This window comes from Rana temporaria, chromosome 12, assembly GCF_905171775.1.
Source record: "Rana temporaria chromosome 12, aRanTem1.1, whole genome shotgun sequence".
Lineage (NCBI taxonomy): Eukaryota > Metazoa > Chordata > Amphibia > Anura > Ranidae > Rana > Rana temporaria.
The window spans coordinates 115,978,503-115,993,008 of record NC_053500.1 but is presented as its reverse complement, the minus strand read 5'-3'; the positions used below and the strand labels follow the sequence as shown (position 1 = coordinate 115,993,008).

Sequence of the window (14,506 nt, the reverse complement as noted above, 5' to 3'; positions counted from 1 at the left end):
TTGATTTAACATAGTATCTAGAGCATTCTCGCGGCCGCGTACACACTATCGGTCCAAACCAATGAAAACGGACCGTAGTTCAGTTTCATCGGTCCAAACCGACCGTGTGTACGGCACATCGGTCTTTTGTCCTTCGGACAAAAATTTTAGAACTTGCTTTAAAATCGAACCGATGGACCGCTGACCGATAGGTCCAAACCGATGGTTAGTACACAAAAGCATCGGTTCAAAACCTGCGCATGCTCAGAATCAAGTCGACGCATGCTTGGAAGCATTGAACTTTTTTTTTCAGCACGTCGTGTGTTTTACGTCACCGTGTTTTGACCTGATCGGTTTTTGGAACGATGGTGTGTACGCACATCAGACAATCAGGCCACTTCAGCGGTGAACCAATGAAAACGGTCCGTCGGACCATTCTCATCGTATGGACCGATGGTGTGTACGCGGCCTAAGGCTCCATGTACACGGGAGGTTTTTACAACTGCCCCTAAATTATTAAACTTTATAGATAGTAAACCACGTTTAAAATGTCAGTTTTGCCGCTATTAGCTGCATTTTGCCGCATTTACGTTTTAGAAGCGTTTAAAAAAAATGACGAAAAACGCCTATAAACTAAACGCGGGTTACCGTGTTTACTCGCTTTTTGCGTCTGAAACACGGAAATCTTCTGCATCGGAACCCATTTTTTTGCTTTCAAAGAAACGCTGTTAAACGACACTGCCTAAAAACATCAATAAATGAGACTATGTACATGCATGGTCACATAGGATAACATTGAACGGGTTCAGAGGCACTTGAAAAAAGCGTCCAACTGCCTCTGAACGTACGTTTAGCAGCGTCCCGTGTACATGGGTCCTAAAAAGACAATGGGGGAGATTTACCAAAAAGGCAAAAAGTATACTGAAGAAAAGCAAGACCCAAAAGTACAATATACTGTGAAATAAAAAATAATACAGGTGGTTACCAAACTAAATAAAGGAAAACATCCCCCTGGTGACATTAGGAATATGAGATAAATCATAGAAGAATTGCACATTGGGGGAGATTTACTAAAACGAGTGCACTCAGAATCTGGGACAGCTGTGCATAGTAGTCAGTCGGGTTCTAACTTCAGCTTGTTCAATTAAGCTTTGGCAATATAAACTGGAGCTGATTGGTTTCTATGCAGCGCTGCAGCATATTTTGCACTTTCCAGTCTTGGTGAATAAATTGGTTCCCCGGCACCTCTAACACCGAGGAAATAGCAATCTAACACTGCAGATCACTTGACTCTCACAGTTCCCAGAGCAAAGAGCTGGTGACGGTCAGTCGCTGGCTCTCTGATCTGCCGCACCTCCACGCTTACTGGAGTGCTGGGCAGCCGGCTCAGGCTCTCATCGGCTCATTGAGAGTTTTAGCCCGGTACCAGTCCAGGCATGTAGGCGGATCCCGACTCCATTGTCACAATCTTGCCCGAGCCTGGACCAGCTTTGTGATGTCGGCAGACAGCGGACTTCAGCCTACTGTCTGCTGAAAACAGGTCACAGCAGTGCAGAACGAACTTCACTCCTGTGATTCACAGGTTCAAACCGGTGTGCTGTGATGTGTGAATGCTGGCCTGACTTGTGCAAGTCATGCTTACACACACCTCCCCACCCTGTGTCTCACTATAAGGCTATATATCACATTGGGGAACCAGTTACAAAATGCAGTAGAAGTATCAGAGCTTTGCTTTGCCAAGCTCAGCAGTGGATATTTCTTGAGTGCTCCAAGTTTGGGGACTCCTATATTGCACTGTTTGATGTCTGCTGGTGGTTTAGCACAGTTGCACGTAAACATTAACCATGGCCAGGACCTACGTCCTCCAAAGGCCATCAATAGAGCAGGTTCAGATCTACACAATAGTAAGATTGGGTTCTCTGCTGCTTATAAGAAGAGGGGCAGATGAAGAGCAAACCACCATACTGCAGCAAAGAAGGGTGTGATGAGCGCTCCACAATTTGTTTTAAAGGGGTTGCCATAAAAATGTAAACGCATGATTTAGGTCTCTACCTCCTGCTGCTCATTCTTGCTAAAACAAGGCCTTTGTATCTGAGCTGTCAGCGTCTGTCTTCAGAAATCAAGGTAAAATAGGCAATGTTTTATCTATACAGATGCACTTATTTGCACTGACATTTTGGATTGCAGCCCTCTCTAGATTTTCATTATCTTATGGCAATTCCTGAGAGGCCCCCTGACTTGCTATTACAGAGTGCATTATAAGGAGGATTTCAAGTTTTGCTTATTGCAGGGTCCCTAAAAGGATTAAATAACCCTGATTCTTTTTACTGTTGTCTTTCCCATAGGATATCCAGGTACCAATCCAACCAGCTATCATTATTGTAATTCTTTTAATTCTCACCTTGGTATACCCAATCCACTCAGTAATTTCCAGATACAAATTAACAACTAACAAAAACAGGTCACTGAAGTTCATTTAATATGTAATCCATTTCTTTTTTACATTATCAGAATGTGTGTTGCATGGGTTTCTATCATCATTGGTCATAATGCAAATACAAATGTTAATTGACAGCAGACTTGTTTTTATTCTTTCAACAAAGAAGAGTTGAGAAATCGTATAAAGTTAAGCAAGTGAAAAAGCATGCCAATCAAATGACAGGTGGCACAAGCAAATCTTGCACCAAAATGATATACATGTAACAAAGGGGTATTATAAAGTTTATAATTGAAAGAAGAAATTGACCACAATGAGCAGAATGAAAGCACACTACCATTCTAGTTACATTTATATGTAGTGTCCTTTCAGCTGAGGTAGCTTGTGACCGTAATTATCAGAGGGCCAATATCCCATAGGAAGGGTAGTACACAAATATGAATTGGAGTCTGGCGCATTGTCCATGAGGTGCAAAGTGACTGTGTCTCTGCAGAACACAACTGCCCCCTCCTATGCTTGCCCTGCCTAGCTGACCTTCCTCCATTGCAGCTGGCAGCACTAACCAGCTCTTCAGGGTATGGCAGAGCATGTGACCTGCTCCCCTGTGATACCGGTAGTGCTTGGACTTGGCAACTAATGAATAGGCCGAAGCACTGTTGCATAAGACATGGTGACTTCACTTCTCTCCTGGGTTGCCGATGCCACGGTGATGGCGGTATAAGCTGCTGGCTGGGATGGAGAAAGGCGCTGAGATGGAGCGCAGGCAGGGTGAATATAAGGGGTTGATCATTTACAGAAGCATTGTCACTTTGCCCGGTATGGCAAAGTTATAGAACAATAGTTGAATCCATAACAATGGGGAATAGAGGTTATTATCAACAATCTTTATCTTTGTCACAGTTTTGCCTCTCAAATGTGCTTCTGGAACATTTGCACCTTTCTAACCTCTGCTTATGGACATAAGGTGCTGACCACCCAATCTGGATGATTATGGTTGGATTAGCAATAACTGTATGCATTTTCTGACCTCTGTAGAGTATCTCTGGTTGGCCCATCTTGGGCAAAGTAGCTAATGTTCACCGTAGTAATATGGCCATACACAGCCAGTGGCGATCCTTACCTCCCTGGGGCCCTAAGCAAAAAGACATGGCACATTAAAAATGGGAATCAGGGGGGCGCTGACGACAGTGACATGTCACATTAAAGAAAGTTGAGAAGCGGGGGGAGGGGGTGTTTTGCTGTCGGAAATGACTCAGCCAGCGAATTTAGAAGCGGGGTGAGGGGGCGAAAATGACTTCTCACCAGGCGGGGCCTCTAGTAATTTGGGGGGCCCTTTGCAGCTTTGCAGGGCCCTAAGCGGCTTGCATAGTGAGCCTATAGGGAGGATCGGCCCTGTACACAGCCATGTCAAAATTGGTGTTTCAACTAACTTTATTTAATGGAAATGGACACGCCACAATGGTCATTAGTTCTTATGTGCATCACCCACCCAGAGGCTATGATTAAGCCCCCTTTGCGGTCCTTAGTCAAACTCTTAATTAACACCATTTGTGTGGCTTAGACCCACATTCGGCCCAGACTGTACTCTGCTATGAAAGACTTGATTTCCGTTTTTTTTTCTTCACCCTGTGCTTGTCAACATGCAAAACAGTCTACATAATTAAAGCAGTATTCAACCAAAAAGCAAACTTTTTCTTTTTTTTTGCATTGCAGCCTACCACTTCTTGTGGTGTGATGGCTTGGCTGCATTAGTTCGTAATTTTTTGATTTTTTTAGCCCCACTTTAAATATCATTTTCTGGTACTATTGGCAGCTAAAAGTAAAAAAAGATTTCCAACAATATCAAAAAATTAAATGTTAAGTGTGCAAAACTTTTACGTTTAAGTAATTAAATGTTATTTCCCACAATCACCAGTCATGTCCTAGCTTTCACTTCCAGTTGTTGTTTTCCAGTGCAGAGTTGGATCTGATTGGTGGTATTCGGGAAATGGCAGCTGCGCTTAGTGCTGATACTTTGTGTCTCTTTGTAATGTGTCTGCTGTGAATTAACATGCCCATATACCTGATTGTGGACTGATTTAACCTCAGCTTGTGTCGCCTAATGGGGAGTGGAAATGTTAATTGTTCCCGGTTTGTATTGGTCTCTGTGCTCTGTGGCTGCGCCCTGCTCCTGGGCTGTCCGCTTCCTGTTACTAACGAGAGGTTGTTTTCCCTCCTTGGCTTTGCACTGGTTCTGCGGTTACATCCTAGCTCTTCATACAGATACAGCTGCCGGTCTACTCATGCGCAGCATCCACCTGGTCACCCAAAGACTCAACGCACAATGGAGGCCAGACATGAGCATCTCATTGGCTGCCCTGGAGCTGCTGTCTGGACTCGCCAAGGTCAGTATCTGTAATTGCTACAATAAACATCTTGAAACTAACCTAAAAACCTGTATTGTTATCCTGCTTTAGGGTGGTTTTAGAGCGGGTGTCTCAAACTAGCGGCCCACCAGCTGTTGCGAAACTACAAGTCCCCTCATGCCTCTGCCTGTGGGAGTCATGCTTGTAACTGTTGGCCTTGGGACTTGTATTTTCGCAACAGCTGGAGGGCCGCCAGTTTAAAACCCCTGTTTGTAGCGCTTGCATAGTTCTTCCCACCCTCACCTATTCATGTTGGCCTATTAAGAAGGGAAGCCTCAATGGCCAAGAGCAATGTGTGAGAGGCAGATTGGAAAAGCTCAGCATTTGTGCAAAGCAGGATGTAATCAAAGCTACTGCAGATATCTGTGGTAGGAACTTTGGTTATCACCCAGGCTGGACTTTAAACATGTCTGTCTTGTTAATCTGCATTACATTGGATCTGATGGGATTGGTAGTTTACAGAAGAGTAGGTTGTGCTTTCTGATAAGTACACTGCGTTTCTTCCAGGATCAACAGGAAATCTTTGCCTTCAGGTTATGCTGCCACCTACGGGTAGATTGGACTGTGCCAAACAAAAAAAAGCAGCAGCATGCCTCAGTTTTTTTGCTATTGTATGAGGAGGATGGACATATTTTATTTGCCTCTGCTGGGAAAAGTCGAACCCAATTTTTTGCTACCATTTTTGTTTTTGTTCATTTTATTTTATGAAATCAAAATACATTTTTTACATCTCTGCTAGTCACTATTATTGTTGCTCTGTGGTACAGCCTATTCACAGCCTGGCTTTTGAGTGCCCGGACTGGACTTTGTAGGGCTAGCCTGAAAGTGAGTCAAGAACGATGTTGCACATAAACCACTTTCTTATAGTTTATTATAACAATTTAGCCATGGACTGTGTTCCAGGACCAGAGCCATTGCCTAACCACAGGCCCTTTCTCTGATGACTCGCTTTGTAAGCAGGCCGATCGGGCTGACTACCAGGGACTTGTCTGAATCACTTGGTGCAGGGATAAGCAATTAGCGGACCTCCAGCTGTTGCCAAACTACAAGTCCCATCATGCCTCTGCCTCTGGGTGTCATACTTGATGCTGTCAGAGTCTCGCTATGCCTCATGGGACTTGTAGTTTGGCAACAGCTGGAGGTCCGCTAATTGCATATCCCTGACTTAGTGCTTTCAAACGTCCCATTTTCTACTGGTTTCTATACAAAAGGGGTTAACATTGAGGGATTGAGTGCTGGTGTTATCGCCAAGTGGTGATGCACACATGCTCCGCACTCTTTCCCACCACTCACTGTTGAGGAAGCGTCTTCTCATTTGATACTTTGGAAATAGCCATGTGCATCTCCTATTGCTCACCTAAATTGACTTTGGTCAACTCTAGCCATCCGACCCTTACCTGCTTTCAGCTGTCTGAACTTCATGAGTATCTTAGGAGACTTATACCCGAGCCTTAGTTACTTTACCATGGTTGCAACATATCTGCTTCTAGATGCAGAGGGGATGGCCCCACTGCAACGGGTGAGCTCAGCTTACACTCCGGTAATGGTTCTGGGAAGTGTTGTTCCAGGAAGGCACAGACATCTGCAATCTAGAATCCTGTTACTTTTGGATTATAAGCTCTGATTTAACATCTTTTTCGACTCGGGTAGGGCCAAGTCCCCCACATTGTCGGCCAAGGCCTCCATTACAGTTAGGCAAGACTTTGTGACCACAGAGGCTTTAAGTGCATTCCCGTGGATTCCATTACTAATCTACCCACTCATCGGTCCCAGTAAATATTTCTGATTCAAAGTAACTCCAGTCTCTACCCGATTATCTTTGAGTAATCAAAATCTTCTGCTATTACTCTCGAATTAAGGGACTGTTTTGGCTGATGCGGTATGCACTACTCTGAATCTCGAAGATCAGCCTGCTGTCTCCGGTCTTGATCTTTTCATATCTCATATATCTGCAAAGACCTTCCTATTGCACCTTCTCTTGTAGGAAGTGCTCTGAGGATTGGAAACCCACTGATGTGCCCTTAACATCCCTCAAGTTTTTACTGGACTTGGTTCCATTTGAAAATGATTTTGTTTAACAGTGGTCTACACTCACTGTGGATCTGAGAGTGATTTTTCTTAATAGCGAAATCACAAGGGCAGTTGCAACTTGTACCTACATGCAAGAATTCTACTTATCGGCAGTTGGAATGCCTCTTTAGGATCTAGTTGTTGCTGGCGGAACCCTGCCCTTCGCCTTATTCGGACCGTGACTTTAATTTTTCAAACCGTGGCAGAATGGTCAAAATTCCTCAAACATCTCTCAACTGCAGCAGCGGATCCTTCCCTGATAAAGCCTCTGAAGAAGATGTCTGGAGCCTTACGCTTCAGCTGTGATGGTCTGCATCTCCATTAGTCTTCCATATGTTTTTTTTGTGCAAACTCTGGTTCAAGTGCAGGACTGCAGGGAAACCTGTTCCAGCATAGAAAATCTAAAGAAAGGTCGGTCACCTTCCTTTTTTTTCTCTCCTTTGGAAGTATTCACGTCTAGACCTCCCAAAGTTGGTTATTTGGCCACCCAAAAGGTCTGGGGTAAGAAGCCTGCATGGGGGAGTGATTCACACACCTGGGTTCCAGGGCCTGAGGTGCAGGTGGAGGATATCGGAGGGGGGGGGCCCATGATATCTGGTTTAACTGGTTGTTGAACAGGTACAGGAATCCTCTGAAAACAACAAAAGCCTGGGGAATGCCCAGGAAAAAAAACCAAGCCTACTTACCGACTAGCTGGCAGACAACCAATTACCCTGTCTAACAGTATGATGTGTTAAAAACAGGGGTTTTGTCCGCACGCATTTGCAAACGCATGCGTGAGCCACAGAGCCACGTCACGGCACCCTTGAATCTGTGGTCCGAACACTAAACTATGAGTGTCCCCACAATGGAGACTCATGCATTCTGATGGATAGATGAGGACAGGTGGACTGAAGGGGAGCCCACCCCTTCTCTCCTTTTTGGATTCATGGAGTCCGGCGCATTTGTAATCTGCAACTTGATGCTGAAAGATAGACATTTCAGCAAGATTTAACATGTGACTTTGACCCAGTTTGTTCACAAATTTTCTATTCCTCGCCTTTATCCTTGTATGGGCAGTTCTTATGTGCCGATTCTCATTTGTAGATTGTGACTCTGTGGGATCGAAGCTTGCTTCTTTGCTCCGGAACCACAGTTACAATACTTGGTAGTGATATTACCATTATTCAACCTCAGGGATTTTTTTTTCTGGTAGGCAGTGCCTCTGCACTATACTGTATATCCGATAAGAGGCCCAGAAATTTCTTCTGGCCTAGGATAGTGGTCTGTCTTTCCCTCAACTAGGATATAATTTTTGTTGAGCCAGAGAGAGCTTCTCTTCTTCTTTGGCCATGGTTCAGGCTGTTGGCCTCTATTTCTCAGGTACTAACTCCCTGTTGATCTCTATAGGTTATTTTGTTCCACCCTTCTGGATGGATTGTTTGTTTGTTTTTTCCTTCCCATTCAACATGTGCTTTACTGGACAGGTCTGTGTTTTAGTCAAAGCCTGGTTCATTATACTAGGCAATCGCCTGGTCTCCTGGTTGCAGCCTTCTCTGGTGCCAGCTTTGCATGGGCATGTTGGGCCTATTGGCAGTTGTTTTGCTGTGTTGCCCACCCCTCAGTTCGATTGCTTTTGTATGTCCTGAAGGACACTTCCTGTGACCTTGAGTGGGTGAGAGAGAATCAGATTTTTGTCTTCCCCCAAAATTTTTTTTTTTTTTTTCATCGAGATCCTACCCCTCTGTGTTTATGATCATGGCACCAGTAGTGGAAAGGTTTTTATTTGCCAACATCGAAAACTCCTGTAGGCGGCAGTATAAATCGAAGGTGAAGACTTCCTTTGTTGTTATATGAACTTCAAGAAAAAGATTTTGTTTCTGTACTTGCTAAAAATATATATATATATATATATATATATATATATATATATATATATATATATATATATATATATATATATATATATATATATATATATATATATATATATATATATATATATATATATATATATATATATATATATATATATTTTTCCTGAAAAAATTGTTTATCCAGCCATCACATCAAATAACTGGTAAACTGCAATGTATAAAATTTTTGAGTTTAGTTATCCTTTAAAAGTATAGGTTCTGGTTCTGTCATCCAGACTAGGACGTGGACCTGAAATTAGAAGGGAGGACAGGGCTTTAAACTTTTCAGAATTTACTGGCTGCCTTTAACAGCCCTTGTACCCTTAAAAATAAGTCAGTAATGACCGCTCCTGTTTTTTTCAGGGCCTCACATTCTGGGTCACATTTATTAGTATGGTGAAAGGTTTTTGCCATACTCTTGTGTGTCACGGGAGTACACTTAACATTTTTGTTTTCCTGTGACCCAGAGTCAGCTGATAGCAGACTATTGTCCACTATCAACTAACTGGGCCAGGGGCGCACTTAGCTCTGGAAGGATCCCAACATTTTTGTTGGGACCCACCTGGCTGCCTGGTTGACAGCTGGCCCTGCCCCTCAGCATGTGGTTGACAGCTGGCCCTGCCCCTCAGCATGTGGTTGACAGCTGGCCCTGCCCCTCAGCATGTGGCTGACAGGCAGAGCCAGTTGTGACTCCCCCTCTCCATACAGGCGTCCTAGTGAACACTAGAGGAGCGGAGAGCAGTGATTGACAGTGGTCATGTGTTCAGCGGTCTTGTGATCACTCGGTTCTTGTTTCATGGCTGACATGATACAGCTGCAGCATCACATTGGTGAGAATGAAGGTTTGATTTTTTTTCATATCCTCATACTTCATACTTTAATTAAGTTTAGTTGGTTTCAGGTGTAGAGCTTGTGTTTAGAACTGCACTAATAAAGTCATTGTGCTCTTCTTTTGCCAGGTGAAGGTGAACATCGACTCTGCAGACAGGAAGAGGGCAGTGAGCTCAATATGTTTGTATATAGTGTATCAGTGCTCGCGGCCAGCTCCACATCACTCGCGGGATCTCCACTCAATGATTGTGGCTGCTTTTCAGTGCCTGTCCGTCTGGCTTACCGAGCACCCCGACATGTTAAATGAAAAGGTGACCTGCTTTCTTTCACAAATATTTCATTTGTACTTCCTTCTTTAGTTGTTGTTCATGAATTGTATTAGGCTAAATTAAGTAACTCCATTTTGTTGGAAAAAATAAATAAAATTGTTCTCTCTTGGGATCTGAGGAGAAGCTGCAGTTAAAACAAATCAGCATTTCCAGTAAATGCAAAACCTCGAATTTGGCATACAATCTTTTGGGCATCCCTTGTTTAACCAGCTGCTAAATAAACTGAAAATCTTCCGGTAGTTTTTGTTTTGTATTGGGGAAATGCCTGTATTCCTGTGCTTTCCTATCTCAGCTAATTCAAGGTTGGTTTTCATACAGTCTGTGACTGAGGAGATAACCGTTTATAGTCCTGAAATACAGGGCCATCTTACTTGGGTAATTTACTAAACCAGGTGGAAAGCAAAGGGTGAAATTGGAACTATAATTTCCAGTAGAGGTTAGAAAATAGAATAAAAATGTGATTGCTTTACTCCTTCGATTTTGTATGATCTAGGCCACGTCTTATTCCAAAGATAACAATCATTTCCTCCTAGAAATGGAACCTTATATTTGTATTTACCTTACACCGTTGTCAGATGCCGAGTTTCAGTTCAGGCAGGGTTACTGGAAAGTGGGTCAGCTATAGTCTTTGAGCAGGTTTTACAGGCAACGAATGGTCTACAGTTATAGCAAACAGCCTGGTTACTGGAAAACAATCTAGTCAAGAAGCTAAAAATAAAATTACCAAGTAAAGTAGCCATTCAATTAGTACAGTGCTTACATTTATGTGATTATGCAGCCTTGAACATTAACCTACTCGTACATATTAGAACTGCTCCATTTTGTTCAGATTCCGGGTCATGTTATGTAAAATGATCCGGTACTCACTATAACATTGTTAAATAGGTGCAGCACCTTGGGGTGCTTAAAGAACTGCCATATGATATCAGAAACTATGAAAACTACTTGGGTAGATCTTATCCTGTACAGGACACAAGACTTGTACTCTTAGACCATAGGTCATATTCAGCCACCCCCAAGCAAGTGGACAATGGCAAAAAAAATTGCTAGGGCTGCCCCCAGAGTACATATATTAATCGCGCCCCCTCTGTGAGGTTACACTTTATTGCCATTGTCTTTGGGTGTTTGGACCTGTTCTCCTGGAGAGTTTTTTGTTTTTCCAACCATGTTTTTTCTTTCTCTGAAGCTACTATCCAAATTTGACTGATTACTGTCCTGGATCGGTTACCTTAAGGGACCACCCTGCAGTATATGCTTTGGACACTTGAATCTGCATTATGCATATACTTTGGCATGTAGTGCAATGTGTAATTGGACACAGGGTGTGATACAGGCCAAGGGCCATGGTCCGTTTCTTTGGTACCTAGACCTTAAAGACCCCTTCAGGGGCGTATGTCCACTAGGACAGGTGAAACCTGGACCTCCTAATAGGTCCAGCATTTGGATAAGGTAAAACGGTCATTCTCTGTGTGTTAAAACTGGTCCCTGGCTTTTACTAACACAATCTGCAGTGCATAGCATATTATCCAGTTCTATAGGCAGTGGGTTTGGGTGTTATCCACTGTCTTTAATGTTTCTTGGCACATGCAACTTAAACGAGGCAGGTTTTCGTCCCATGCCTCCCATATAATGCTTTCCCATCTTCCTTTTCTGTCAAAAACACACAAAGGACGTTGCTGCAATTCTGCTGCCATCTTCTGTAGATTAACAGCCACAGGAACATGGTCAGAGCCTGGGTTATAGCAGCTTCTATATCTGGACACCCACAGCCCCATCTATTCTGCACTCCTAAGTACCCCACTATGTATTCCCTCACTTGGGTATGGCAGATTACAGGAACAAGGCAGGTGGGACAAAAAGGCTGAATAACATGCATTCTGCTCAGGGTAGTAGCTGGTCCCCTGTCCGAAGCTTTGTCGTGTTATGACACCACACCACTCCCATTGCCTGACTCTGGGTCCTTCTCAGGCATGCATGCAGCCTGTTTGACAAAAGCAGGTTGCTCTGCTACTAAAATGTAAAAATTCTTTGGAAACGAGGCTGATACGCTCCTGGGTGGTGACTCGCATTTTTGGATTTCTCAACCATTCACATTCCTGGATTGAACAATTGGCAGGTGGACTTCCTAAGCTGTCAGTGCCTAAACCTTGGGGAGTGGACTCTGCAAACAGTGATCTTTCAAAATCTCTGTCAAAGGTGGAGAATACCAGTTGCAGACATCCTGGCCTCCGGGTTCAACAGCAAGCTGAACAAATTTGTAGCCGAGGCCAGGGATCCTCTAGCCTTCATGGTGGATCCTCTGGTGATGACTAGGGTATAGTTCAAGCTGGTTTATGCCTTCCCTCTGCCGAAGATTCTTGTACAACTGCTGCACAGGACGAGGTATGGGTTTCATTGACTCTCATAGCACCAAATTGGCCCAGAAGAATGTGGTACACAGACATACTCAAAGTTCTGGCAGACGAGCTTGGCCTCTTCCAAACTTTTGCTGCCAGGTCCGTACGGCGTACAGATCTACAGCACTGCTTCCAGCTGGCCAGGTCCATACGCCCTACTGGCCTGACATTCCTCACGCTTCTGCTATACTATAAGCTCATGGCCTCTGCTGAACAACCCAACAGCTCTAATCAATCAGATCAGCTGATCGGCGCTATTAAAATTCCCAACCCACCTCCTCTTCTGCTGTACCTCTCACCCACTGTTTCATCCCTTCCACTTCCCTTTACTAGCTGCTGAACTGCCCCCTGTGTCTCTCAGTGCTGATTGTGTACAGTGAACAGTACACAGAGTGTGAATAGGAGTCTGTATACAGACTACTATTTCTTCATCTACAGTGCACTTTGTACTGTGGATGTAGACATGCGTCTAAATCTCCCTTGCCTCTGAAGCCCAAGGCTACGCTCCGGAGACTGACAGTGAGGAAGAGATGCAATTCCTCCTCACCGCCTGTTTTATCCCATTTTTGCCGACAAATGAGCCACAACCGCATGCATTGCAAGCAGTTGCAGGGCATTTGCGGAGCTTCCCCCATTGATTTGAATGTGTAGCGTTCGGTGGGTGGCATCGCTGCAAGTCAAGCTAACTTTTTCACTGGCACAAAACATTGCAGTCTCTGTGTGCAAACACCCTTGTCTGCTGCCTATTGCAGCTTAAGAGGGTGTAATTGGCGGGTAGCAGAAACGCAGCTCAACGATGCATTACCCCCCCCACCCCCCGAATTGCAAGTCTAAACAAAGCCTAAGGCCTCGTTTACGCGTGGTAGACTGCTGCGGGACCTTGTTTACCTATACAGGTGTTTCATGCATCCTCATGCAGGCAGTCCCATTGATGTCAATTGGGACACATCCGTGTGGGTGCATGTCCCTGAACGCACACCATCTGCGTTTGGAGCCATGCACCGACACCCGCACGGATGTCAGATCTGTACTTGCATCTGCTACTTCCCAATTGACATGAATAGGACTGCCTGCACGAGGATGTACAGAACACCTGTCTTTTAAAGGAAAAAGTAATCAAATAAAGGGAGAAATTAAAAAGGGAATGGGAAAATTGCAAAAATGGTCTGGCCACCTTAGTTTAAATGTGTAGTGCATGGTCTAGCAGCAAAAGGGTTAATGGCAGTTGAGTCTTAAAGAATAGTGGTATTTTTTACCCTATTGCCAACTTTAAAAAAAAATCTAATTCTCATGTGATTTACCATTGCACATGGAAGTCTTTGTTTGCACTGTGCAAAGACAGACGGCTGAACACTAGGGAATAATCTACCACTTGTATTTTGACCTTTCTTTACTCTAGTTTTGGCCAGCATCTGGCTTTAAATACCCTCAAAAGGGCAGGTTTCTGCTTTATACATCTTATGCCAAAAGTTACTCCCTTTCAGTCCATTATCAAGACCTTACTTAGGGAGATTCTTCCAACTTGACCTTCTGTGTCACCTTGGGATCTCACCTGGTGCTTTGTGTTTAAGACATCCCTTTGAACCATTTGGAGATTTTTTGTTGGAAGACCAATTTATAAGGTAGCTTTCTTGTAGCCTTTACATCTGTTATACATGTTTGTGCTGGCAGCATTGTCTTGTTGGAAGCCCTGTCTTGTTTTACACAAGAACAAAGTGGTTTTCAGACCAAAAATTTCTGATTACTCCTTTATGCTTGTTAAAAAAAAAAAAAATGGAGCCTCACGGAGTGGCAGGATAATATGGCACACTCTAGGGGTGGCCCTAACAAGTTTATTTGCCAGTGTCCAGTTGCCTGTGGGGTTGCTGCATATGACCCATGGTTTAAGAATACTTCTTGGTTTATAGATTAATTACAGTTACTGTAGAACACCTTATATCCTTTTCCCAGGTGGTACGTTGCGCCTCCACGTCTTCCCAGGCCAGGATTAAGCCACTGCCCCTGCCAATTAAACTTTATTGGGCAGTAAAGGCTGTGACATTTTACAGTTGAATTGCAGTGGGGGGAGGCGCTTAATACTGAGAGGCTTGAAGTTTAATGTCTCTTTGGAGAGAAGTCAAGGCCCCTATGCCACCTGAAACTGGGATCCAAGGGTCTCCAGAAT

General features: G+C 43.9%; 1 protein-coding gene across 9 annotated transcripts in view; it reads left to right on the top strand.

The window, feature by feature from the left end:
- RALGAPB (Ral GTPase activating protein non-catalytic subunit beta) overlaps nucleotides 1-14,506 on the top strand; it is a 116,411-nt gene that overhangs the window by 73,192 nt on the left and 28,713 nt on the right. For 4 of the 9 annotated variants that reach the window (XM_040330293.1, XM_040330299.1, XM_040330298.1 and 1 more), the window contains 3 exons: nucleotides 2,325-2,333; nucleotides 4,667-4,800; nucleotides 9,746-9,928. In XM_040330293.1, coding sequence (XP_040186227.1) covers nucleotides 2,325-2,333; nucleotides 4,667-4,800; nucleotides 9,746-9,928 — 326 coding nt within the window. The remainder of the gene's footprint in view (nucleotides 1-2,324; nucleotides 2,334-4,666; nucleotides 4,801-9,745; nucleotides 9,929-14,506) is intronic. The other 5 variants (XM_040330296.1, XM_040330301.1, XM_040330294.1 and 2 more) reach the window with 3 other exon arrangements.